General features: G+C 47.0%; 2 protein-coding genes across 6 annotated transcripts in view; one reads left to right on the top strand and one right to left on the bottom strand.

Annotated features, from left to right (window-relative positions):
• Positions 1-10,087, top strand: part of BID (BH3 interacting domain death agonist) — a 21,147-nt gene extending 11,060 nt beyond the window's left edge. For 3 of the 5 annotated variants that reach the window (XM_017804752.1, XM_017804747.1, XM_017804750.1), the window contains exons 2-7: positions 1,652-1,766; positions 2,718-2,786; positions 4,425-4,665; positions 5,952-6,097; positions 7,753-7,956; positions 9,194-10,087. In XM_017804752.1, coding sequence (XP_017660241.1) covers positions 2,778-2,786; positions 4,425-4,665; positions 5,952-6,097; positions 7,753-7,956; positions 9,194-9,205 — 612 coding nt within the window. In that variant the 5' untranslated portion in view covers positions 1,652-1,766; positions 2,718-2,777 and the 3' untranslated portion in view covers positions 9,206-10,087. Of the gene's footprint in view, positions 1-1,651; positions 1,767-2,717; positions 2,787-2,880; positions 3,011-4,424; positions 4,666-5,951; positions 6,098-7,752; positions 7,957-9,193 lie in introns of all 5 variants that reach the window. The other 2 variants (XM_017804751.1, XM_017804749.1) reach the window with 2 other exon arrangements.
• Positions 10,088-10,305: 218 nt separating this feature from the next.
• The window catches only part of BCL2L13 (BCL2 like 13), a 40,807-nt gene continuing 23,830 nt past the window's right edge, over positions 10,306-27,282 (bottom strand). Inside the window, exon 7 of the mRNA XM_017804746.1 lies at positions 10,306-16,855. Within this exon, the coding sequence (XP_017660235.1) occupies positions 16,043-16,855 (813 nt within the window). The 3' untranslated portion in view covers positions 10,306-16,042. The remainder of the gene's footprint in view (positions 16,856-27,282) is intronic.

Here is a 27,282-nt window from a genome sequence, read left to right as displayed (position 1 = left end):
GCTGAGATGATCCCTGCGGGAAGAACCACACACGTTGTAGGTCTCTCCTCCCTGCACTGAGGTCTTGTCAAGGTGTTCTACCTGTGCAGGGCAACCAGCACTCAGGGAGGACTTTTTTTTTTTTTGTTTTAACCAGCATGTGAGCATCTGCCTCTTTCTGAAAATCATAAGGGCTTTCAAAACACAGTATTTGAATCTGTAGAGACAGACAGGCACCTTTCCTGCACACTTCCAGGAACTGATGTGTGGAACATGCCCGGGCTTGAGCTCCTCTCACAGCTTCTTATCAGTAAAGTAAGCTGGTGTGGATGGTGCAGAGGCTCGTGCCAAGCTGCTGTTCCCTGCCTTTCTGGGCCTGGCTTTGTGGGCATGCCCAGAATAAACCTGTGCTGCTTTGTTTGACTTGTATTTTCTGCTTTGGGAATGCAGCAGTGTGTTGCTTTTCCTTCCCAGGCTGGAACAATCTGCGCCTCTTTTTCTAAAGCAAGGAGTGGGAAAAGACAATAGTGTGTCTCTTTTTGGTGGCCTCTTCCCATGAGTGTTCAGACTGAACCAAATGAGTTTCCTGCCAGTATTAAACAGTGTGAAAAAAAATGTGGGGGATCTGGGTGTTAAAGCCACATTCTGAGCTTGCCTTGGAAAAATGTGTCAGGTGGCAAACCCCCAAGGAAGCGTCTTGACTTCAATTTCTATTCCATCCTCTTGCTGTAAGAAAAGCTTACATTGGGCCCTCTATAGGATGATATTTTATTTAGTCCATTTATCACCATCTGTCGATGCTCAGCTCTCCCTCCAGCAATTTACAGGAATTCTCAACAATGAGAAAAAGTAGGTCACCCCAGCACTGTTGGGCTGCGTTTGGCAGGAAGAGCTCTGGCTGTAGGGCTTTGGTGAGTGAGGAATCTCATTGGTGCTGGTCAGTCAGGCAGCCTCACCAGCACATCTGGCCACTTGTGTGCAGCTTGCAGCTGGAGTGGCTTGTGTTGCATCACTTCTGCCAGAAGCCTGGGAGAACATCTGCCCCTCCACGACGAAGGGTGATGTGATCAGAGGGTGGTGCAGCTTCTTGAACCTTGAAAGACGGGCAGCTCTGTTCAGTTTGTACTTGTGTTATAAAGTCAGCTGGCTGCTCCCAGCCCAAATTAGCCAGCATGGGTTTGTCTGATCAGCTGTGGAGTCCTGCTGTGGTGCCACACGAAGCTTTTGGCACAGGCTACGGCTGGGTAGGGATGGCAGTGCTGATATTGCTGTGATGAATGGGGTTTTCCAAGCAAATGGGATGTGGGCAGAGGAGGCTTGGTACTACTTCAGGCTTCCTGTGGTCTAAGCCATGATGCTTCAGGAAGTAGTGTTTAACTCAAGAGGAGTTAATAGCACAGGATATCCACTGTTTGCCAGTTGTAACATGGACACCTTGGTTTTGGTCTGAATTACTTCGAACTGAAAATAAATGTTATCTATAAAACCAGAATATGTGCAAGCTGAGGCTTTACCTAACCTACAGAAATATTGCTGGTGTGGATAACTCCTGAGGAGTTTGCACAAAGCCAAAGTCCTGCCACAGACTTAGTGCTAAATCCCCACTTTCCTCTTCATCCCAGAGTTCTGTTTCCAGTTCTCTAACCTGAATTAACATCTGTCTCTCCTCCAGCAAAGTCAAACCCAGGAGAAGGGTCACTTCTCACCTGTTTCAGAACTCTGTCAGGTCCCAGAGAAGAGGACAGAGGGAACTGCACTCTCCCCAGCCAGCACTCTTTAGGGTAGAGGTGAGTAGCAGCAATGGGGGTTTGAATGGAACAGAGGGAAATACAAAGCAGCAAAGGCTTAAGCCTGTGTTTTAGCCATTAGTCTGACATAACAACTCTGAAAAGAAGGACTCATGGTTAATACAGTGCCTGTGGGCTATTGTGTGTTTTAAATGTATTTGAGATTGTGTTTTGCCCTTGGACTTTTAAGAGCCTTTAAAAGTTGGGCAGGTCTCTTGAAATATTACTGTGGTTTGCTTCAGAGATTGAATTAATTTCTGCTTTCACTTCCTCCTTCCTCTCCACCAGCACACTTAGTTATTTAAAACACAATTACGAGGGGTTGTTACTGTGAAACGGGATCATTCATCACTAGCCCAGGTTAGCAGGCCATCTGTCTGGGATCTTTAGTGCTTTCCCCCCATTTTTGGCATTTGTTGGGAAGTACTGAAAGGAGCCTGAGTATCCACATGTATCTCTGGCGCGGGGGCAGGGGGAGGCACTTGAGATCCTGCAGGTGTGCAGTGGTGTCAGCTGAGTGTTTCACTACAGACTGTGCTGCTGTGCATGAGAGCCAAGCAGCTCACCTGCTCTCAGTAGGTGCTCAAATTCCTCTCTGGTAACACTGCTCTCCATTCCAACCTCTGGCACTGTGTGAGGGTTGTCCCTCTCCTCCCCAGCACCACCTTGGCTTTAAAGCCTCACTTGTAGGTTATGTCGCTCCAGTGTCTGGCACATGTCTGTGGCAGGAAGGAGTTTCATGCCCCTTACTCACATTCACATGCCCTTCTCACTGAGGCAGCTGTGGATTTCTCAACCCTTTTTCATGACTGCCAGCTTTCTAGAAATATGGATGTGCATCACTAAAAAGGTCATTTTCTGTGAGACATGGCCAGACACACGAGCACTGCTGCAAGATGTGGATTTATGCAATTATTTTTTTTCTTTCACACTCTTCTTACTCTTTTGTAGGACAAGGAGTTCTGGTCTGAAGCGGAGGGTGACAAGAGCTGCTCTGTCTCTCAATCAATCATGCAACAGGTTAGAGTCAAGCATGGCTGAAGTCAGCTGTTTGCAGTGACCAGTGGTTCTCTTGTGCACTAGTGTTGGCTCATGTCCTTCTCATGTTTCTCAGAGTTCCTGCAGGGGCCCTGACACTGCTCTGAACACAGAGGAGTGGATGGAACTGTGTAGTTTGCAAGCTGCTTCCTTGTTATCTCTCTGTGGCACTCCCCCTTGAAACTGCAGGCTGGAGATGTAGCTATGTAAGAGACTACAATGTTTATTGATAACGCTACAAACTGCTAAAACTAATAAATCAAATTAATAGGCACAGCACTGTGATCAATTTATTGCATTGTTTTGTGCAACCTTAAACACAATTATGAAGGTGCTATTTTTCACACTTAAATCTGATTAACTACATTGAACTGTTACTGAAATGTCTGTCATCCTCCCTCACCCCAGCTTGTATTAGGATACAATTCTAACCCTCTGCTCTGCCCTCCCACAAGCCTTTTAAACATAACCTGATAGAAAGTTTATCTGAGATAAAGCTGATGACTAGTCCAGTGGGTTGTTGAAGGGGACTGTTGGAGGGTGTCCCAGAGAGCTTCTGTCACCAGGGGAACTTCACTAAAGTAAAAACATCATGCTCAGATCATGGAAGATGTGCCTTCTGTTCATCTTTGACTGATCATATACCTTAATTTCCATTTGTTTCCATTTCTGAACTCTGCTTTTTGTTGACTTTGTTCCTCCTTTTCTCTTCCCAGTCTCCTCTCAAGTAAACAACCCATCCTTAATTACTCTCTGTGCATTTTTCCCAGTTGTGCTACTGTTGCCCAGGCACTGTGGGTCCTGTATGGTGTTACTGATAGGGTTAGGTAGATGGCCTTGCAAGGTTCCACTCCCCAAAATTCCCTATCAATTATCAAGTTCATCCTGGTTGCACATAGATCACCTTGTGCAGTTGGCATAGCAAGCCATCCTTCTTTAACCATTTTTCTTCTCCCTAGATGAAATTAGGCCTAAGTATTTTCTTACAGGCAGACAGTCTGCATAACTGTGAGCAGCTGCTTGGCTCTGCACGAGGAGCTGAACAGGTTTATTATGGAGCTAGTTGAGGTTCCTTCGGAGAGGGAGAAGAAATGTGAACCTTGGGTTTTTTTGCAGGCTTATGCTATCTGCTATCTCTGTTTCCCACCTTGTTACTGCTCTGCTCTGATTACATTGAAGTGGGGAGCTGCTGCCTTCTTTATGCACAGGAAATACAATGCCCAGTGCCCAAAGAGAGGGGTAAAATCCTTCCAAACAGAGATGTCTGAGTGGGGGAAGTGGATGGTTTTTGCTGCATACACTTGTGTTTCAGAGGAGGAGCTCAGATCAGGGTTGCTGTCACTGCCACAGCTGGGAGTGCGAGGAGAAGGTGAACTGACTCTTCCACCGCCAGTTGGTAAGAGCAGAGCCATCTGTCATTCACCATGGGACAGTTCAGTGCGGGTGCACATCCAGGAGTTAGCATGCATTTGCTGAAATCTTGCTAATGCTACTGGGGATGCCCAAAGGAGGCCACAGAGACCTGCTCAGGGTTGGAAAACAGCGTATGTGCAGAGCTTTTGAGTGGGACACGGGCTTGACAGTGATTTCCTAACATTTCCGATCAATGGATCTCTCCAGATGGAGCATGCCCTGCTGTACACCTTCCTGGAGGCATCCTCTGACTGCCAGTTCAAAGAGCAGCTGTGGTCCCTGGCACCTTTGTCTGACCGAGAGAGGATTGTGCCTCGTCGCCAGGGGGGGCCTGAGCGTTACCTAGGGGGGGGTCTTGTGCCTCGTCTCCAAGGACCAGGCTTTGATGATGACTCTGAACTTCAGTGTGACGGCAACCGGAGCGGCCACCTGCAGAACGGTGAGCTAGGTGAGTGTGCATTCCTCCATCCCAAATGTCTGTCTGAACATGGTGTTTTTCTTTCCCCCTTTCCTGTCTTGGCTGTTGACTGTTTCAGAGGGAGTAGTGTTTTCTCCACTGAGAAACTTCACAGTGTGGCTGTCGGTTGGGAGTTTAACACTTGGGGATAAGACAGACTTTATCTGGCCATGGATTTCTAGAGCACCCGTAACCCCGGGGTTTTGTCTGCACACGGGACAAGGGCACAAAGCTGGTTCTCATGATAGCTGCCCTCAAGAAGTGTGATATTAAAGCAGTTAAGTTGGGCCTCGTGCTGCTCCTCAGGCAGTGTCAGTACTGGGGCTGGGATCTTGGAACAAGTCGTGTTCTGGTACTGGGTGAATCCCTTTCTGCTCCACCACTGTGGTGGAAACTGTTCCTCACTCAAAAGGTTTCTGGTCCTTTTCCTGCTTCACTAGCCATCTGCAGGGTGGCTATTGCCCTTTGCTCAGGGTGTGCCAGCTTGGCACATTGACCTCAACCAGGGTGAGGAGGAAGTGCTGCAGTAAATAGACCCCCTTGTACAAATTTGTGTAGGTCTCATGCCAGAAGTGACTGTGGGAAGCTTTGCCTGAAGGAGATTGAACAAGGTGTAATGGTTTTAAACTGAAAGAGGGCAGATTCACACTAGATGCAAGGAAGATTTTTACAATGAGGGTGGTGAAACACTGGCACAGGCTGCTCACTGGCAGTAGTAGATGCCCCATCCCTGGAAACATTTAACGCTGGCTGGGGCTCTGAGGAACCCAATCTCATTGAAGATGTCCCTGCTTATTTCAGGGGGTTTGGACGAGATGGCCTTTCAAGGTCCCTCCCAACTCAAACTGTTCCATGAGATGCTCCATTTTAGATGGTGCTTAAGAGACAAGTCATGACAACAGTCACTTCAATAAATCCTAGAATCATTTAGGGTGGAAAAGACTTTTAAGGTCATGCACAGTTTCTCAATTCCCCTCTCTGGACAGGATGTAGCTGTTGCTGTTCTGTTGAGATTTTGGCTGGAGATGTTCTAATATCCCCTGCAGTGATTTTTTTGGGCTGCACTTTATCTAAACCATAGATAAAAAACCCTGTTTGCGCACTGTCTCTGTGAAGCAACTTGGGTTCACGTAAAGGAGTTGTGTTTAGAGCTGTCATGAATACACTATGAGAAGGTGGTTGCTAATGGAGATGAGCAAAATGCTGTGGGTCAGCTTACCTGCACTGAACCTGGTCTGGCTGCAGCCTGTGGACTAAATCCTGCTTCGTGTTGGCAGAGGCTGATGCTCCAACAAATGAAGATGTTATCCGGATCATCGCTGCTCAGCTCGCTGAGATTGGAGACAAGCTGGACAAAGATGTCCAAGGAAATGTAGTAAATGATCTAGTGCAGCACTTTCTGAATGAGAATCTCTCCAGAGAGGTGAGTGAAAAGCCACCTGGCTAGCAGTTCCCCTTTTGAATGTTGTGCGTCCTTCCTGCTGTGACTTTGAAAACAGCAAGCTTGCGACTTCTGTATCTTTGCTATTTTGCTGATTTAATTCTTGCCATCTTAAAATTCAACCCAAACACTTACATTTGGAGATTTGTTAGAGGTGATTCTGTAGCCTGTGGCAGAAGTTACTGTGTAAATTTGGTTCCTTGGGCTCATCTCCTTTCTGCAGATGCTGTAATTACAGCTGTGGGTAGCTGTGGAAAAGGACTGACTTTCAGAGGCATTTTGTCCTTGTTCTGTTGGCCCAGTGACTTACCTTTGAAAATTAACTGTCTGGTTAAGGCTTAGTATTTGTCCTTAAGATCTTTGGACTTTGGTGCCAAGTCCTGTGTGCCTGCTGATTGTCATGTGGGTAAAACAAGCAGGTTAGTGCCGGAACCTTGACTTGTGCTTGTTACTGAACACTGAAGAGACAGCAAGTCATGAGACCCTTTTTTAGTGCCATAACTGCTCAGTGCTAGGAGTAGCAGGGGGGTTTGGCCTGGATGGGTGACCTGCTGGGGTGGCCTCTCCAGGTGGCCTCTTCCTCTTTGATGCAGTTGGCCCAGCATCTAACATGCCTTGCTGCTCTGCAAGGGAAATAGAGTTGGAAGTCTCTTGTGTTAAAAAGGAAAAAGAAGGATGTCTAAGGATTAGATCCACATCTGGATCAAGGGCCATAGTTTGCTTCCACAGAGCCTTCTTGGCATCTTCAAGGTAACTGTGGCTTTCTGGCTTGTTTGGCTTTCTCTGTCTGTGATGAAGTTTTCTATGCTCTACAAGCTAATGCTTGTAGAACTGAGGACCCACCTTCTTGCCAAAAAGGCAGGATTGAATGACTTTAACGAATCCTTTTGTTTGGTTGGTTTTTTTGTGATGTGGGGTTTTTCTACTAGGGTTTATCACTACACATATTCCAGCAAAGTCTGACCATTCCTCCCTCCCACTGCCTTGCTCTCTACCCAGTTAAGTTCCAGATCTTCAAATTTATTGCCTAACCTTTTAGTCTTTGATAAGACTGAGATATAAACCTAGTTGCTGACCTTGCTTCTTCACATTAGTAATATAGCTTAGTGTGTGCATATTCTTCTGTCTTCGGAAAACTGATCTTCCACTGACCTTGGGAGCAAGGCTTGGACACCTTCACTAGCTCTTCCTTCTGTGAAGGCTTTTCTGTGAAACTTCCTCTGCCTTTTTCCAGTCCCCACCTAAGCTTGTAGCCCAGATCTACGCTGTGGTGGTTTGTCCTTTCCTGGGAGCCCCAGAATTCCTTTACCATTTCAGGACTTGACAGGCTCGGTGCAAACCCTGGGGAGGAGGGGGCTGTTGCATCCTAAGTGGGTAAGGTGCTGTCTAAATTTTCCAGTGGTGGTGTGCTGCTTCCCTTTCATTTTGTCTTGGGTGAGCAGCTGAGCTCAGAGAGAGTGATCCTTACTGTCATTCAGGGTATGTAGCAGGCAGGCTGCCCTGCCTGGGAGGAAGGGGAGGGACATCCTGTGGTTGCTGAAAGAAGCACATCTGTTACCAGCAGTCCTGGCAGGCTGTGCTGAGACCCTTTTCTCCCCCAGCTGTTGCACTGAGATCCCTCTCCTCCTTCCATACAGGAGATAATGCGGCACATGTCAAGGGTAGTGAGAGAGCTTGCACAAGCCATCCCCGCAGACATGGAACAGGAGAGGGTCATGTTGGTGCTAGCAATGGTCTTGACTAAGAAAATTGTGAATACAGTGCCCTCCCTTCTACACCGTGCCTTCAACGTCACTGTGGACTTCATGAACCAGCAGTTCCACAACTACATTGATGAAATGGTGAGTGCTGTCAAACAGCTCGGTGCAATCACAGCCGGCCTCTCTGCTGCCCCCCTGGCTGGCCTGGGTTATTCCCAGAGGGGTGGCCTAGCTCTGAACTGCCTGTGGTCTGCTAGGCTCCCTGAAGTGCTCTGGAAGTCAGGAGGGAACGTCAGTCGTCTCTAAGGTGTGCCTGAGGGGGTGTCACAGCTTCTGCTTGCCCCTCTCTGACAGTAGCCAGGGAACAGAGAGCTGTGACTGCTCCTCTCCTCCCTGCAGTCTCTTCAGGGAGCTGTGCCAGTAAGACTGGGGTTAATCATGCCCTCAGGGAAGAAAAGCCTGACCTGAGCTCTGATGGCTGTACATCCTGAATGTCTTGATCCTGAGCTCTCTGCTCTCGACTTCCTTGGCTCCCCAGAGCTTGGCAGAACTGGAAGGGGAAAGGAATTGTCCCTGAGAAACAACCCTAGGAGAGCAACAATGAGAAATGGTCAGATCTGGTTTGTTCACTGTTGGAGCTTCAGCATAGGTGGATTCTGTGCAGCTCATGGGCAAGGTGGGGTAGAGGCCAGGGCTTCAGCTGTCTGGGAAGGGGAGAGGACACACATGTAGTGAGATGTGGCGGTACCCAAGAATGAGTCTGAGTGGTCAGAGCTGTGATCCTGCCACTCTGGGCCACAGTGGTGACACAGCTGTGGGGAGCTGCAGGTCTGTAGGACACCCCTGTGCTGCAGCCTTGCCATGGGCAGCACTGGCAGCCACCTGCAGAGGGGCTGGGCTCACCCTGTGTCCCAGGACTCAGCACCCTGTTCCCTGCCAGGCAGCAGGGTATGGTGTCACTGCAATGTCACTTAGCACTGCCCTTCCCTTCACTCAGTTTGGCTCCAGAGCGCTGAGTTATCCCAGAAATGGGTCACTCGTGTGGGACAGGCCCTTCCTGCTGCCCCAGCTGGCTCCAAGCACTGAGCAGCTGCTGGTTATCCCACCCCAGGAGGTGCCATCAGGAGCGGGCTGGAGCGGGGCGCCAGGGGCTATCCCACACTGTTCCCCTGGGATGTCTCCCTGGCGCTGGCACGGGAAGGAGGGTGATGGCAGCCGCGGAGCACGGCAGGTGGCAGTGTCGGGGCGCGGTTCGCGGCGCTGGGGACGCGCAGAGGTCCCCGGGAGCTGCCGGGCTCCCTGGGCTGGGTGGGCTCAGGGCTTGCCGTGGAGGGTGGCTCTGCTGCTGTTAATGCCCGTTCTGTTTCTCTCCCTCCAGCTGGGTGAGTGAGCTCTCCTGCCCTCCACGTGGAGAACACGGATTCTAGAAGGCTGAACTTTTCTTGGTGTTTGCTTTTTAACTTCTGAGATACTGTGGAAGTGTCTCAGTATCTCCCACAGCTGTGAAAGGGATGGCAGAGCTCCATAGATAGGTTTTTGTAGATTAGCACAGCTCTGCCAGTACCTGCAGGGAGAAGTGCTTGCCCTTTGTAATTTTAGGATATTTTTTTCAGGTTCTTTTTTTTTTTTTTTTAGCAATAGCAGAGTTTGTGCAGACCCTGGCTTGTACCTCCAGAGGCCCAGTGGGGGCAAGGCCTGCACCCTGTGTTTTTTCTAATCAGCTGCAGCATTTTGCTTTAGTTATTCGCTTGCCAGCCCTGCTCTTGCAGCTGAGCCATGCTGAGTGCTGCTCCCCGGAAGGCCTCAGGCTGTGAAATGGATGGTTGATCCATACAGATCACAAGTCATCTGTGGGGTGGGTGGGAATCAGGCCTACCTTGATGGGGAGCTGGCAGCAAGAGAGAACAGAGCCCTGAAGGACAGAGGGGTGTTTGGCCAGATAAAGATACTTCAGTATCCATCACCATCTACCTGTGTTTGTTTGAAAAACAAAACTGATGGAATAACTGTAAAGAAAAAGGCAGGGGTAGGCACGGGGCAAGTTTTTTGATAATGCAACCTGGATATGCTTGAGAAAAAGTGATAGATCTAGTAATCACATCTCAGGTTCAACAAACTTGGACTCAGGTTGTTTGACACATAATCACACGAGGTGGCAAATACATCACCTGTGATCCAGCTGCCTCATGAGTTTTGAAAGTTTGTAAATATTTTATGGGCTTTCTTAAATAAAAATGTCATTTCTCGTGGCACTATGGCTCGTAAGAGTTTCAATTTCCACCTGGATTTTTTTGGTGTTGTCAATTTTTTGTTCAAGTACTCGTGGCATTCCTCTGATTTACCAAGGCTTACGATGCGGCTGGCAGCAGTAGAGACACTCTGGTCCTGTCCTTGTGCCTTGCATAAGCAAATTTTATGTAAGTAAAAGCATCTTTTCTTTTGGTGCCTGCACTAAAACAGGGAGAGGGGGAAGCACAGAAGTAGTCTACACATTGTTCTTGAAAACTGTACCATTTATTAAAGTGCAACCTGGGGGCATGGATCTTACAGCAGTGTCCCATTAGCAGAGGGAAAAAATGTACATACCCCTTCACTTCAACTGACTATAGAACAATGAAGCTGGGAAGAACTTTCTTTTAAAGGTGGAAACACTTTTATTAACCAAATGGCACAAGAAGCTTTAGACAGTTTTCCCCAAGAGGGCTGCACTTGCATATTAGAAGGAACAGTATGACGAGTTCCTGGGATAATGGGTGACTTGAGGACCAGTCAGGGTCTCTTCCCCCAGGCAGGCCTCTTGAGAACAGAATCCGAAATCCCTGCAAGTCTGTCACTATTTGCTTACACCCAGCAGAAGCCTAGTAGAAGATATCCCCTAACATGCAGCTTTAGTCAGTCCCATTAGTCTTTGCTACTTAACAAATCAAGTCCCATTAGTCTTTGCTACTTAACAAATCAAGTGGCATTCTTTTGGTCTGAGTTTGAATAAAAGCTTATACTGCAAGTATAAGCTGCTTATACTGCTTATACTGCAAGTTAAAAATGGGGACAGACCCCCTAAAGGTATAGCAGTAAGATGCATCCTCTGCAGCTTGTTCTGTCCACATTGATAGTGTTCCTTCCCTCCCCTGCAGATACTGCAGGGAGATCAAAGGCAGCTTCCACTGGAAGCCAACAGGAGCTCCCCCACTTCTACAGCATGACCATAGACCTCTGGCTTGGAGGAAGCAAGTCACCTACCCAAGAGACCAAGAGAGGGTCAGCTCTAAGTAGGAAAAAAAGTGATAAGTTATTTAACTTAAGGAAGTGGATCTGGGCAATGTTGTGTTTGTGGTTCCCCTGGACTTTACACTGCAGCTGACCCCTCTGAGCTGGTGCCATTCCCCAGCCAAGGACTGGGCAGGAGAGTTCACTCTGTCAGACACAAACTGAATTCCCTGCTCCTCTGGGCTTGAGAGCTCACTTTGCTGGAGTCAAGTAGTGGTGGCTTAAATTTTATAAACACCCCCCACCCCCCTTTTTTGTTATGGCAATACAGAGCTTGCAGTTTGAAGCACAGGTACATACATGGAGTCAAAGCAATACTGTTCTTGTAACCTCCCTAGTGCTGAAATTAAGCAGACCAAGCCAAATTAAAGTCATGCACAGCTTCTGCCTTCACTTGGTACAGGAGATACTGTGCCTCACCTCTCCACGTTTCACTGGGAAACACTTTCTCCTGTTGTGCTTCAACCTGAGCAGACACAAACAGAGCCTGGGATAAAACATTCTCCTGAAGCCTTGGGCATTCTGAAGCCCCTCAGGCATCGCAGCTGGGCTGTGTTCACCTCTCCACCCCACACCCCCCCATTTCACAGCAAAGGAACCTCATAATTACACTCTCAAATTCTGTAACAGGAGCTTGCTCTGGCTTAGGGAGTGAGACACGATGCTGCCAGAAGCACTTCTAGTTTTTTCTGCCAAAATAGCAAGATCTACCTTCCTAGGGCCTTCCTAGTACTGCCATATCACTGTAGCTGAAATTAAATGCTGGGAAGGTTTATAAGCTCAGATTATTTTATCTACTACAGTCATTAAAATGAAAAAAGACCAAACTCGAGAACCTTGCTTGTGACCCTTAGAAAGCATTGATTAGTTAAAAAATCCAGTCCAGTGTGTTAGGCTGGCTGTGATCAATGCTGTGTGAAAAGGAAGGAAGCAGGATTCTGGCAGCAGAACTTATCCTGTCTAAGAGCACTCAGCACTGCAGCTTTCACCTGGCCCTCGAGCTGCAGATGCCTGAGCGCAGCTTCCAGCCAAGAAGAAAAATCAAGCCCTCACAAACAGCAAGGATGGATTCCTTAGTACTAACTTGCTCTCCAGAAGGCATGTTAGGAAAGAAACAACCAACTGCAAACACCACCACAACAGGCACTTCACCTCCAGCCAGAATCTAAAGTGGTGTCCAAAAGCAGGTGCAATACTGAACAGAGACCACGCTCCCACTGCATCATCCGGCTCTGTGCCAGGAGCTTCCGTTTGGACTGGTGAGTACCTGGAGCAGCAGCTGCTCCAAGATTCACATCTTAATGGACAGAAGGCTGCAGAAGTGCTGCTTTCTTGGCTCCAGATTGTTTGGTTGGGCCAGCCCTAGCATCTCAGATTAAGTTGTTTTCTGTAGTTTTCAGCAGCCGAATTACCACCCTGAGAACCCCTCTCAGCACCCACCCAGGCAAGTGAAAACCAAAATCTTAAGTATTCAAGCTGCCTCTATGCCCAGTAATATTCCTGTTTCAGCCAGCTGAGCAGCTCAGTACTGTCATGCTGCCCCACCTCCAGACCCACAGCTGGATTTTGTGAGTCCACCAGGCTCCACCCCACACAGGGCAGCTACAACAGGCAGGGACGTGGCTCTGTGTCTGCACTTTGGGCTTTTGGGTAACAGTGGGATTCTGGGGTTTCGTCTTTGCTCCCAGCCTCTTGTTCCTGCAGTGCCAGCTGAAGAAAGCCCTTGGCCATCTCCCAGCCACAATGCCCAACTGAGCATAGCTTAGAATTAAGCACAGCTGAAATTTAAGTTGCACCTTATCTTGAAAGCCTTTTCCTTGACAGCTCCTTACTGAGCACGCTGCCCACTGCAGGTCATTAACTATTTACCACTTCTTTGTAGATCTCGTCTGCTGCTGTTTTAGCATCTCAGCTTTAGGGTGTGCTAAGGATACAGTGAAGACAGAATGGGTCCAAGGTAGATATTTTGTTAAGGTACAGGCCACTCGAGGACAGATATTGAGGCACTTTTGGGAAGGGGATATGCAACGCAAGTTGCCCTTTCGTAAGTATAGAGCTACTGCCTTTCCCTCTGCCAGCTACCAGAGATCCACTAAAGAGAGGTTACATCCCACCTTTTGGGTAGTTAGACCCTGCAGCGTAGGATTACTGCAATATACTTGAAGATGGGGGGGGAAACCCCTTCCATTTTCTAATTCACACCTCTGACAGAGCAGCCTGTCACTCAGGTCTGGAGGAACGCTGCCACCTGACCTTACCTGCCCTTTGGTGACTTCCACAGGGCCTGTCCCAGCTCTGACCACAGGACTCCAAATTCAGCAGAATTCAAGCCCACAGCTGACCTTTTTAACTAATGGAGTGTTCCCAGAGGAAAGAGACTCACAATGTCCCGAACATGTGGTCAGTGGGGTGGGGGAGAAGAGGGTACAAATTCTTGCTGACTTGCCAAATCTAAAAGACCCTTAGAGGAAAAGAATATTCCAGAGGAAGGACCAAGCAAAAACATACAGTGCAGCTGATGCTCCATTAAATGTGGCAACACACCAGATACTCAAGTATTTTCACAGTCAGGCAAAAGACTTAACGCAGTCACTTATTCCTTACTCCTGCTGCCACCTTCTCACTGCTGTGTGGAAGAAGATGCTTTGTATTTAATACCCTGCTGGGCTCCTTGTGCCAACAAGTTATGGACTTCTTCCCTAGCTAGCCTGGATTTATTCCTGTCCTCTACTGATCTCCCACACTAACACTGAAACAACTACATCCAGAGAAGAGTTAAAGTAAAACCAGCCCTGTCTGCACCCCCCCTTGATACACAAATTATCCAGTGTCCACAGAATCCATCTCTGCTTTAGAGTAACCTGCTGTGTGGCGACAGCTGGGGATGTCCCAGATGTAGGCTCAGTGTCTTCAGTAAGGAGAGGATGTAGGTCAGGTTCAGAACAGCCCTTTTCCCATAAAGAATGTTCCCCGACAAGAACCCAAAGCCATCAGCAAAGCAGCAGGAGAGGGGCAGCCCTATCCTGACTGACCAGGCAGGAAAGTGCAGCAATGAGACTACCAGGAAATGGCAAAGTCAATTCCACTTTGCAATATGATAAAGGGGTTTGTTTTTTTTCTGTTAAGGCCAAACTACTAAGTTTTGTATATGGAAAAAGAGCCATTAGTGATCAACAGGAAAGTCCAGAACTCCACAGCTCCCAAGTTCAGTCCACAGTGGCAGCACATACGTGACAACCTTCCTCTTAATATTCAACTTCTCACACACAGAGTTCAAAATCCAGTAAGTTTTCTAGAAAATCCATTCTCACAAAAGGTTAACCCAAAATAATTCCTCAGAATCTGATACGCTCTGACTAACTTTCCAGCATCTGGGATAGGAAAATGCAGCAAGAATATCCTAAAATAGAGAATATGCTAAAATCTCTTCATTCTGAGATCCCTCAAGAAACAGGCTCATCAGGAGATGTACCCTAGATAAGGTTATTTAGAAATAAAAGTACCTTGTCCTTGTGCTTTGTGAAGAGTAAGATTCCTGTAAGCTCATGTTTCAGTTTCTACATTATCGCGAGTTCCCCTTCACCTCCCTCCAGCTGGTCTAAGCCACAGTGCCAGCACCAACCTTCAGAGATGCATCCATAGTTCTGCCTGGAAAGCCCAAGGTCTTGCCCACAGAGCTGCAGTGGACATGGACAGACACAAAAACATGCTGAAAGAGGAAGGCTTGTAGCTGGATCTGACTAACGAGCATGGCAATACTTAAAATGTTTCTCTCCACACGCACCTGAAGAGTTGTGACCGCAGGAAGAGGGGTTTCCTTTCTGCCAAAGTAACTTTTCTCAGCATTTGTGAACCTGTAAGTTTAGCTGATTACAGATTCACCGCTGCAAAAGAAATCGCACTGACCAGCGCTCCGGGTCAGGTCAGGAACAAGCAGATAGAGGAGATGTTTAATGCTCTTTTGCTCACTAGAATCCATTGCTTTATATATCTGGGATTCTGTCACAGGCAAGACCAAGTTAGGACTAAATACACTCTGTGCTTAACTTGGGAAAGACGATGCAGACTGCAGCGTGACACAGGACAGCAGAGCGTTTACCGTTGAACGCACCCCGGAGATCAGAGCACTGATCCAAGCGGCACCGTGTCCAGCATGAATTTTGCACCTCTGGTAACCGAGGGGTCGCAGTAAGTGGGCCGGGCAGGAGGAAAGCAAATGGGTTCTCAAACCAGCAGTGTCCCTCCCACCCTCCTGGGCAGCACCTCTACCCCAGGAACACCAGGATGCTCAGAGATAATACAGCAATAGAGAGGCAGCATCTTCACAGGATGGGGCTCCAGTAAACGTTAGGGGCCAAAACCAGTGTGAGCCAAGAGGTAAAAAAAAGCACTGTCCCACCGGGGCTTAGGAGGAACCTGGAAGGTTATGAGGAGCAGTGCTGTACCTGAGAGGAAGCTGAGACAAAAGGGAGACCAGCCTCTCGCTACAGGACTCAGGTTGGCTAATGTTTGTTAGGAAGGGCTCTGGGGCGCGACGGGAAGTGACAAGACAGCACAGCTGCAATAGCGGTCAGTCTGAGAAGCCAAAAACTCCAGGGGTTGGCAGCAGCTGGCTCTCCCCTTCCCCTGGGGATTCTCTGTTCCAGTTCCTAGAGTATGAGCACCCCTTTCTTCAGCACCTGCACTTAAGTTCTTAAATTTGCAGAATTTTTTTTTGTTTTTTTTTTTAAAAATACCCCAGTACTTTAATCACGAAAAACCAGTCCCCGCCCCAATTCTACTAAAAACATGATTGTCCGTAGCTGGAGGCTTGTTGAACAACCTCACCCCGTCACCATTAAGTTACTCGAATGTCCAATTAAACAGCAGGCAGCTCAACCCTTAGGTAACACAACTACAAAAAAACTGGATGGTGCTCTCTTGTCTCTCCCCCCTCCTCCTCCTCCTCAAGAGAGCTCCGTTACTTTTTCCTAAGCGCCAGCGCTACTCCGACCGCTACAGCCAATATAGCCACGGCGGCAGCCCCGCCATACAGCAGTATCGATTTCCCTTCCGGCAATAGGATGGGCTTCTCCTCGGCAGCGGAGGATTTCTCTTCCGCTTCTTCCAAATGGCCCTCTTTCCCCACTTTTTTTTCCCCTGGAAGCAGTATTTTCTCAGGTTCTGGTGCAGCCTTTTCTTCTGACGGCGCTAACTTTGGGACAGGTTTACTTAGTGCGGGGATTTCAGGTTCAACAAGCTCTTCGGCCGCTTTTCCCTTTTCCTCCTGTGTTGCACGCAGAAGTGCAGAGGGATGTGCTTTTTCAACAGCAGCAACTTCAGCTGGAGGTTTTGCTTCCTGTAGAGAAGCAGAGGTTTCTGGAAACGCCGCCTGCATGGTCTCTGCAGCGCCAGCTGCCACCACTGCTTCCTCAATCCCCTCTGGTATCTCTTCCTTCTCCACGTGAACAATGTCGGAGTTGGAAGAGTTGTTCTCACTCCTCTCTTCACCCCCTCCGTTGCTGTCCAGGCTTTTGACTTCTTCAGGATCCATAGCCACTTGCTGCCAGGACTCGGGTCCCAGGGAGACTGGCAGGCTCTCCGTGTGCCAGCTCTGACTCGCCGACAGGGAGACAGGCAGGCTCTCCGACTGCCACGACGTGGTCACCGTGGGGGACTCCGGGGGGCTCACCTGGCCTGAGTTGTCACTGGTCAGGATGTAGATGTCATTACTGTCCTCTGCGATGAGCCCGGGGTACTCTTCCTCTTCGGATTCCAAAGTAAAGACTGTCCCCTACAAACAAAAAGGAAGACACAACATATGAGCCACGGCTTCAGCATTACCTCCCCTGTACAGGAAGGAACAGGACACCTGGAAACTTGAGCTGGAAGAAAGATGAGAGGGCTCTGCAGCTGCCTGACCTACATTTCAGTAGCTTACAGGACCCAGCTGGTCCAGCTGGCATTTCCAGAGAATGGAACCTCTTAGATGAGCTTTGCTGGGAGCTCCTCCTTTCCCTGACGTTACTGCATCGCCGAGTACATCACCAAAACACACCACTATTAACCAGACAAGATACTAAAATCTGAAACCAAACTGCAACAAAACAAAGCAAGCAAACACAAGGACGTGTGCCCAGCTGAATACAGCTGCCTTCTCCCTTCTGTGCACCCTATTGCTTGTCTGTTTTCATCCAACAGTGTTCCTCTTACGTTAATTTTATCCCATTTCCAGTGCTATCTGAATCCTGCATTTCTACTTTGTACCAACAAGCTGGAATATACAGTAATTCTAGTATTTTACTGCAAACAATTTTAGCTGTTCTTAAAATTAAGTTGTGTAGCCAAAGTCTTGAAAAGTTAAGTTGAAACAAACAACCAAGCACAGACAGGCAGAGATGCTGACAGAGTTGGCTTGCTTGTATTTAGCTCATTCCCCAGCAGTGACTGGCAGCTCCCAGCAAACTCCCCCAAGTTCACACAGGGAGCATGACATCCTATGGTATGGAATATCCCTTTGATATTACCAGTTTGGGTTAGCTGTCCTGGCCACCCTCCCTCCCAGCCTCTTGTACCTCTCCTTGCTAACAGAGCATGAGAAACTGAAAAGGGCTTGGTTTAGGGTAAGCGCTACACAGCCAAAACGTCAGCATGTTATCAACATTACTCTCATACTAAATCCAAAACCCAACTCTGTAGCAGTTACCAAGAAGAAAATTAACTATTCCAGCTGAAACCAGGACAAAGAGATGGGACAGAGAGGAACCCCAAAGTTTGCTATGCCACATAATAGAAGTCTGTGAAACCATTAACAGAGATTCAATAACTTCCTCGCTCATAACAAAAATATTTGAACATTCTATAAAGTACTGCAGTGCTGGGAGCCTCTTCTGTGCAAATTCCTTGTTCAATTATCAAGCTTTCCTGTACAGTCCATCATAACATGAAGAAGAAAATTCCATTCATTCTCTTTCTTTCTGCTCCCTTCTACATGCAATAGTTCTAAAGCATTCCAAGCAGTTGTCCCTCTTTTTTAAACCTTTCCAACACCAGTGCATTTGGGGGTGGACTGTGCTCCAGTTTCCTACCTACTGTTTCCCATTCCTCTGCACAGAGACACAAGACACACTGCAACTCCTCACTGCCCTAGAACGGGGAAGGATGTTCACACAGACAAAAAAACCCCACCAAAATCCCAAAAAGTGAGTTGGCAAACACAGGAGAGGCAGCAAAAAACACTGCTGGTCACTGGCAGGAGCTGTGATCAGAACACATGAAGCAGGGTTGGGATGTAAATCTCCTCAGCCCATGGAATTTCAGAATATATTTGGACATGGACAAAGGAATATTGAAGAACACTTTGAAAAGGAATTTTTCTTCATAAATGCCTTTAAATTGGTTGGATGTGGAAAACATCATCCAGCTCGGTAACATGTTCAGAAACTCTAAAGAGAAACGAAGCACTGAGTTCCTCAGGGAAAGGGTTAAAGGTGATTAAGCTGTTCATTAACTGCTTAAGGATCTCCACAAAGTCTTAATTCAGAATGAAATAAAAAAATGAATGAAATAATAAAGCATTACCTTTGTGAAAATTTCAGACACCACCCACATGCCAACAAACCCAAAGCAAGTTCTGCTCTGTGAGCAGTGACTGACAATTCAGGACTCTGGTACCCTCTTGAAAGTCATGTTTCACTAGAACAACTAATTTTTTTTAAATGCAGCTCAGGCCATTAAAATAAAATAGAGCTCTACACCCAGGGGGAAACAACCAGCATTGCAAAGGAAGGGCAGTGGTAAAGAAGAGGCCAAGAAACTGAAGTAAAGGCAGAGGTTACTGGATCCAAAAGAGCCCTGAGCCGTGTGGGCTGGGGCTGCTGTGCAGTGTGGGAGGACAGGACTCCACAGCAGCACTGCCCTGTCCTGCTCCAGCAGACACTGGAGAGCAGCACAGCAGGGAGTCAGTCACTGTCAGTCACAGCTCCCACCACTCTGTGCTGAGGATGGAGAGGCAGCTCGCTGCCCACTCAGACTGTACACTCACTCCTTTCACCATCAGGGTTTGCTCTGGATGTTGATTAAGTAAGAAATACTCTCACTGGAATATAAGCCAGTGCCAGACACCTCCTATTATAACATTTTTTATTTCCACAAGTGACACAGACTCTTAAGAGTGGCAATTAAACAACAAAATAATTAAGAGTGAAACCTGCAATCTCATGAACCTCTGTACTACCCTCCTCCCTGCTCAGCTCTACCTTTCCACAAATCAGAATGATTTCCCCTCCACAGCACATCACAACACACTAGGCCACAGTTGTGATCTGACGTTAGCAAAAAGAACAGGGACACCCAGCCCTGACAACAGCTCTGCTCTTGGCACTGCCCTGGGAGTGTGCCCCTGCTGCTGTGACCCACTCAACACGAGGCATACACAAAAATATTCCAAAACCACACTGTGCTGCTGCGGGTTTGTGAGCCCTGGCAATCGCAGCAAACTTCCATAATGAACTAAAAGAAGCATCACACAGGGCCATACTCAGACAGCCTGAATTCCCCTGCAGTCACGCCCTGTTCACTGGAGAAAGCCCAGAGGCTTTAAGCTGTGACTCAGCAGCCCATGGAGGGGAGGATGGAGCCACCTGTAGCCAATGGGGACAGTTGGGTACAGAGACTGCCATGAAATTTAAGCCATCCTGATGCTTCTTAATACGTACTTATTCCTTTAGCCTCTGCTTCTGCTCTCTTCCTGATCCACCACTCTTCACTATTCCCTTCCCTGTCATAAGGAAAATCAAAGGAAACCCACAGACAATTTGCCCATGATAAAAAAGAACAAGTAGTTTCACGTACATGTGGTACATAAAATACTACCACAGCTGTAATGTGGACCAGTAGCTGCCCAGGCCCAGAAAATATCTTTGCTCAGTATGACACGATGCCAGATCCTCAGCAAGTTGACAAACAGATGGGGAGGCAACACTGGTGTACAAGGATTGGGCATTAGTTATTCTGGTTATTCCCACATATCAAGGCATTTTTAAAATGTGCTTTGCTGGAGCACTTTCACTGGAGACACACTTCTCACAAAATACAAGTAAGATCTGGGCATATCCTGAGGGTAACACGCAGGATAAACTGTTTTGGAGAGTGTAAGGAAATGAAGGGGGGGGTACTACAAGAAACATGGGCAACCCTCAACATTTCAAATACTTCATTAATACATGTACCAACACCACACACATATCCTGCCTTAAGCAGAAGGGAGGAGGGCCAAAGGGGCTCAAGAGTGTTATTGTTCCTCTTCTCACGCAGGCTGCGCTGACCTCAAAAGAGTTATCAGTCGCTGGCTCCCTACAAATCAGAGCCTTATGCAGCCTGGCTGATTCCTTTCTGTCTTTACAGACAATTTAACTTCCGTGTCAGTGCCTCGGGGACACAACTCTCCAAGCCTGAAGCCAGGGCTGGCAAACCTGGGGGAGAGCTGAACGCCCCGAGTGGTAGTGGGTAATTCCACCGCTTTTTCGTTAAAAGCTTACGATTGAAAAGCCAGACAGTAATAGGCGTTATTTAGGATATGTGATTAATATTTCTTGAGCTGAATTAAGATTTAATACATAAAGTCAAGCGGATAAAGCCAGGATTTTGTGCCAGTTCAGCTGAGGTTTGCACTTCCTGGTGTTTTTTTGTTTGTTTTTTTTTCCCTTTTAAAGCAACTGCAATAAAAACTGAATGACATTCAGGACAATTCTCTTGATTCATCTACAGATGTGACCCAGAAGCAAAGCCCCAACAGGCAGATTATTTCAGGACAGGATGTAACATGTGGAAGGATTTTTAATAACTTGAGGCCTTATATAAGCCCTACACTTTGGATTTATTAGTAAGTACGAATGTATGTAAGCATTTCTTTATCTGCTTTGTTTATTGTAAATAGACAGTCTATTGCTTCAAACCAGAAAGATCAGAGTTGCTCTTTTTCAAATTTGCCACGGGAGACTTACAAACTCATCCAGCACACTTAGAGAACCATGTCAGGTGTGGCAGAGAAGCGTGGGTAAGCCCCTCACCACAGCATCCTGCCACTCCTGATCCCAGCCACTGCCACTTGAGGGAAGAGTGGACACAAATTGTGAGGAGGAGAAGGAGAACTGCATATTTCCTTTCTTGGCTAGAACATAACCAGAATGGTTCACAGCCCATGAGGCAGGCCTGAGGAAAAGATCAACAATTCTGTGGAGGTGGCATCTGCAGACCTAAAGAACAGAGCTACTGCAGTCAGACCCCACTGTCCTCAGCCCGTGGGGTCTGACTTGCAGAAAGTATTTGGACAAGTGACAGAAAGCACTCTAACAATTGTGGCAGGCTCACCCTCAGGACAGGCTGTAGCCACTATGCTACAGGGTGAGTTACACTGGACTACTCTAAACTGGTAACAAAATAACAAACACACATCTGAAAGCTCCTCCAACAAGCAGAATCCATCAGTCTGGATTTAGCTGTAGTCCTGACAGTGCCAGGAACCTGAACTTTGCTGAAAATCACTCTCAGCCAAGGATTCAGAACACTACCAGTCTTTGACATACAGTACAGAACTGCTCCTTAAAAAACACCTGTCAAGTTTCAATTATGACCTAAAGACAGCAAATGTAACAAAAAAAAAACCCAAACCACGACTTGGAAACTGACTCTTATGATGACTAACATTATTTCTCATAGTATTCTAATAGGTTGTTAAGGGTATACAAACTGACTTATTAACTATAGTAGTTATTTTTGCTATACAGCAAAAACTTTAACTACACATAAGAAAAAAAAAATCCTTATTTAGTAAAATAATAATTTAAGCCTGATTTATGTAAACCTGTTCCTGGTGCAAAGCAATATTCAAATCCGAATTCTGAATGTCTCAAAGACAAAAGCAACTTTTTTTCTCTATGAAAAGAGTAGGAGTAGTAGCACACACTGCATCTATAATGGAGATATTATTAAATAGTGAACAGAAAGAGATCTGCATCAAGGAGTCCAACAGAACATTTACTGCCTCTTTGAGAAGACTTTGAATGCCCTCCCCTGTAAACACCAAAGACCAGGAAAATGCAAACCAACTGTGTCTAAATGCTGTGGAAGCTGCTTCTAAGGTTTGGTTTTAAGTGTTCTTAAAAGCTCAACTGGTCTCTCTGGTTCAGTTCTTAAAATATAAACGAGGAATTATGTGGACAGGCAACTCACACAAAACTCATTTCTGAAGACACAGAAGAGCCCACCCGAAAAACCACACAGCCCAGCTAGCCACACACACACCCCAGATCCTGATTTTGTCCAGCACAGGCAAAAATTCTGTACACAGATCAAAGTGCCACCAGGGGAAAAAATAAACATGTTCCCTGGGCTTCAATCCCTCAACACGAAACTAAACAGACCCACATAAAATCCCTGACAAAAAGAGTGTCTTGAGGTGCAGGAGGAAATACTGGCAGAACAGTCCCAGGAGAGCAATTCTGGCTACGATAAAAAATTCAAACCACTCAACTCAGCTAGGAAGTTTCTTAGTTGAGGGTACTGACTATCTTGTAACATAACCCATCACAGAGAGAAATGAAGTTCAAGAACCATTTGGACAATGTTCTCAGGCACATGGCGTGATTCAGGGCCAGGACCTGGACTTGATGATCCTTGTGGGTCCCTTCCAACTCAGGATATTCTATGACTCTATGGCCACTTTCCTCACACCAGCAGTGTCACAGCAACGAGCACTAGGAACCCATCAAGTGCATTTGTGCTTAAAATCTACTGTCCAACAAACAAGAGGCAAGGAGTGATGAACTGGCCTGTGTCCACGGATCCTAAGACATCTCCCTCTGGGGAAATAAGCAAACTTCCCACAACAACAAACTTCCCCAGAGCTGGGAACACACTTGCTGTAGGATTTCTAGCTGTGGCAGAGGAGCAGTCGTGTGCTGGTGCCGAGGGATGAGCGGGCAAAGGCTGTGCCCAGGGACGGTTGCCAGGGTGCGGAAGCTCCGCTCCCACCCTTGTTTGACCAGGCTGCAGTTCCATCTGCTCCATGTCTCCATCCACAGCCCTGGTACACTGTGCCTCTTCAGACCCTCCTGGAAGTCAGACCTGACAGCACTACCCTGCTAATCCTTCAGAGAAAAGGGATTATAAAGGAGCTGCTGACAACACTCAGATCCAGAACAACACATTTTGAAATATAAAGGAGTAAGAAAAAGCCCTCAGGCACTTACTGTGCCTCTCTGTCCATCTCTCTGAAACTGTTGAGACAGGTGGAGCTATGACAAAGAGAGCAGAGTTCTTACAAACAGTCCACAAATAGGACAGCACTTTTTATTAAGGAAAAAAAAAAAAGGTTGAGTGAACCAGATCAAAGCACTCCTGTACTGCAACCACTGCTCTCATTCTTCCCTTCAAGGAATGCTTTGGCTAGAACAGCCTGCAGAAATGATCCTATTCCATCCCTGTCCTCCAGCATAACCTCTACAACCTGCAGAGAGTCAGCACCAAACCAACATCTTTTAAGGTTTCTGTGTTATCTGTTTAAATTGAGGTGAATTCAGTTATTTATAGACCACTTCTTCAGACAGACAGATTTGAAGTTGTCGGAGGGAAAAACAGAAAGGAGATCTAGTTGCTCCTTTACTGTTTAATTTCCTTCTTCAGTTGCAGTGCCTAAAAAAATCTATTACTGTATCAAAGAAGTTAGATACAAATAAAAGTGGACATTTCACTGCAGAGTTCCATGACACGAGTGGAAATTAGAATTATTTTGAAAGGAAAACTCCTTTCTAGGACTTCTCTAATTAGACTGCCCTTTCTTGCATCTCCCCCACATTAAACTTACTTCTCTCTCCTCCAGTGGAGCACGTCTCTCTATTTCTGCATTGTCATTCCCAGGGCAGACACCTGGACTGCTGCAGGAGATTTTCATCCCAGTAGCACAAACTGCCTGCCTCCTTCCGTGGGATGACAAGCATCTCTTTACTCTTTCTCCTCCAGATTGTTTAACAGACTCTCATACGCACATTATTCAAGCACCAGCAGTGAAGAGAATGTTTACACTCGCTGCAAAGCCCAAGACAAAACACCGGGAACACAGAGAGAACAGCTCCTCTAAGGCTGAGATAGGAAACTGTAAACACTGTGCACATTATAAGCAAATTTACTTTTACTCTCTTTGACATAGGCAATGAACTAGTTAAACGCAAATCCAGGCCTGAACATCGTGAGACAAGAACCCTGGGAAGGCAGAGACAATTTCAGCTTCACAAATACAAGAAGTTCCAGGCTGGTTATTAACTGCACACCGATAAACATCGATTGCGTGCGCTTAATTCACCTCTTCAAACAAGGGAAAAGCAGATGGGCTTGTAACAGGGATGTGAGTCTGAGAGAAAAAAAAAGGCAGCTAGTTTCCAAGCAATCTTACACTTTTTCCTCCTTATAGACATTCCCAGGCTATTTCTACATATATGAAATCTAACCATGAAAACAGGATCCGCAGAACCTGAGAAGAAGTAAATTTTTTGGGAGTAGGGGTGGAAAAGGAAGAGGAAAAATATCCTTACCAACTGACTGGCCTTACTGTGCACCTTTCCAGGAGACCAAGAATTGCTTCTGATGCAGCAGCATTCAGCCCTGGAGAAGTCAGACAGAGCAAAAAGGGAGGGGAGGTATGAGTAGGAAAGGGAGGGGAGAGGAGGAGAAGGGAGGAGAGAGGAGGAAAGGGGTGGGGAGAGGAGAAAAAGGGAGGGGAGAGGAGAAAAAAAGGAGGGGAGAGCATGTACACTGCATGTCAGTTTGTTGAGCCCTAACATTGCTTTCGGGAAAGAGAAGAATGAAGCTACTTGTAATCAGGCTGGGTATTGCTTTGCAGTGGTTCAAGATGGTAAAGGAAGGAGATCTTACCATGACCATTTGACTCATTAGTCAGGAGGAAGAAATGTGTCCCCTTTTTAGAGAACCTGGAATGCCCAGCACACTTTTTGCTCTGAAAGAGAGATCATACTAAAACTTAAGACTTAAGCAGGGTAAATGTAAAAGCTGCAGCCAAACCCTTCACAGCAATTAGTGAAAGAGGGAGGCTGTCCAGAAGAAAGTAAGATTTCCTTGCTTTCCTACGGTCCTCCAAAATCCTTTTGCATCTACCTGCAAATCTAAGAGATTGTAAACTAGATGAGGTGGTCCTTTCATCTCTTCATTCATGTTTATGTTGCCAGCTGCAGCCAAACACAATATGCAGTGCACTGCAGACATTCCTACTTGGAAGACTTTCACCCTGAAGTAGTGGAAGAGAGCCAGGGGAAGGGGAACAGGATACACAATGGCCAGAATCACAGCACTGAAATACCTATGCACTTGAACACAAAAATATGCCAGCCATTCCCTCACCAACCAACCCACCATTACATCCCAGTCCCATCCCGCCACCAGAAGTTAGCTGAATCACAATTTCAGTGCCTGAAGGAAGAATGGGAGGGGAACACTCATTGCTTCAACACATCATCTCGTAACCATCTCTCTGCAGGACTGGCATGAAAAAAATCAAAATGCAACTTCTCATCCTCTCATATCTCAAATCTCCCATTCCCTACAAGCCACATCGACTTCTCGAAATTTGCTGCAGAGCTATCCAATTTATAAATCTTAACTCCCTTGAGCCAGCAATTTTGCTTCTAGTTAACTGTCCACCTTCCTCAATCAGATGCTTTCCCAGACCAACAAGTCTCCTGAGCTCCTAAAGGAACCTTCAAGCCTTGCACACATGCAGAACACTGGGAGCTCTTCCAGCCGCATCCTGGCTGCACAGCAGGATGCACCAAGTGCATGACACAGCTCTGTAAAATTTTGACTCCCCAGATCCACAGTGGGGCACAGGAAAGGCTCAGCTGACCCCTTACCTTTGACTGGCTACTTCCCTCCTGGAAAAGGTTGACTTCAATCCAAAAATTGAGGAAGATCCCAAATCATGCAGTGCCAAGGGAAGAGATAGCACCAGAGACACCAGAGAGTTTTTCAGGTCTGCCCCTGAAAAGCTGACTCCTGTGAAGTTCTCCTCTGCTCCTGGCCCACAAAAAACCAGAGAGGCTATTCTGGCATCTTCTCAGTTTTAAGCAAGCTCTTCACAGCTGCAGGAAAGACCTATCTTCACCCGCTCCAAAATAACACAAAAATTGACCCTGTTACTGTCACAGCAACATGAGTCACTGGAGACTCCCAGGTTTCTATGCTGCCCTTATGGCTCTAGCAGATTATTACTGACAACTTGATCCGGCACACAGAGCCCCAGTGGCAGATGCTTATCTCAAAAAATGCAAACACTTCCATGGCAGTGGCTCTTCCCGGCCCTTCTCAGAAACACAACCTCTCCCACCCCGGCCCCACGCCCTGCTCCCAGCACTGCCATCCCCAACCACCATCCCACAGGCTCGGAACAAACTGAGAATCATGCAGCTTGGGAAAGATTAACATTTTGCTTAGGGAGGAAAAAAAAAAAAATACAGTAAACCCACATATTTCCCTTCCTCCACGTAAAGTCACACGCCCAGTGGGTCCCCAGCCCTATGCCCAGAGCAACTCACAAAAGGTTAGTGCAGCTACATTAATTCATCTGGAAAGGATTTTCATCACCTTGTCTCTTTCCTCGCCTCTTGTGCTGTTTCAAAAATAGCTCTGGCTTGTTTGCTGCGCCGCTGGTGTCAGTGTGATTTCATGCCTGGCTGGACGGACACAGACGGGCTGGCAGCCCGGCTCTGTACATACATGCACAGTCACACAAACACAAAGCACAGCCCCCTCCCTTGGAGGCCGTGCTGGAAAGCTGCTTGTTTTCAGAGGCTTTGCGCTGTATTAAGTGTGTTTACAGCAGGCCTCTAAAAGAGGCTGGAGAACAGACCACAGCCCTTTCTGGGGTTAAAAAACGAGGCAGGAAAGCAAAACAGCACCAACACTGATCTGTCTAAAAGCTGCAAGTAAGGACCTGCCCTGGGATGAAAATACTTTGAAATGTAAGTGCATTTATCAAACAACCTGAGGTCATTTGGCTGAGTGCTGTTACTGCTTCTCTCCATTAAAGACAAACAATCCCTCCCAAAGGCCTTGAAAACTATTATCCACCGCTGCCAGGAAGGGAACAGATAAAGAAGGTGCAGATGTGCAGAAATTCTGGAAAGAACTAGTCTTAAAAAAAAGCTCAGGTAC

This window comes from Lepidothrix coronata, unplaced genomic scaffold, assembly GCF_001604755.1.
Source record: "Lepidothrix coronata isolate B3197 unplaced genomic scaffold, Lepidothrix_coronata-1.0 Scaffold10, whole genome shotgun sequence".
Taxonomy (NCBI): Eukaryota; Metazoa; Chordata; class Aves; order Passeriformes; family Pipridae; genus Lepidothrix; species Lepidothrix coronata.
Note: the sequence above shows the minus strand (reverse complement) of the source record. Positions and strands in the feature narration are given on the sequence as shown.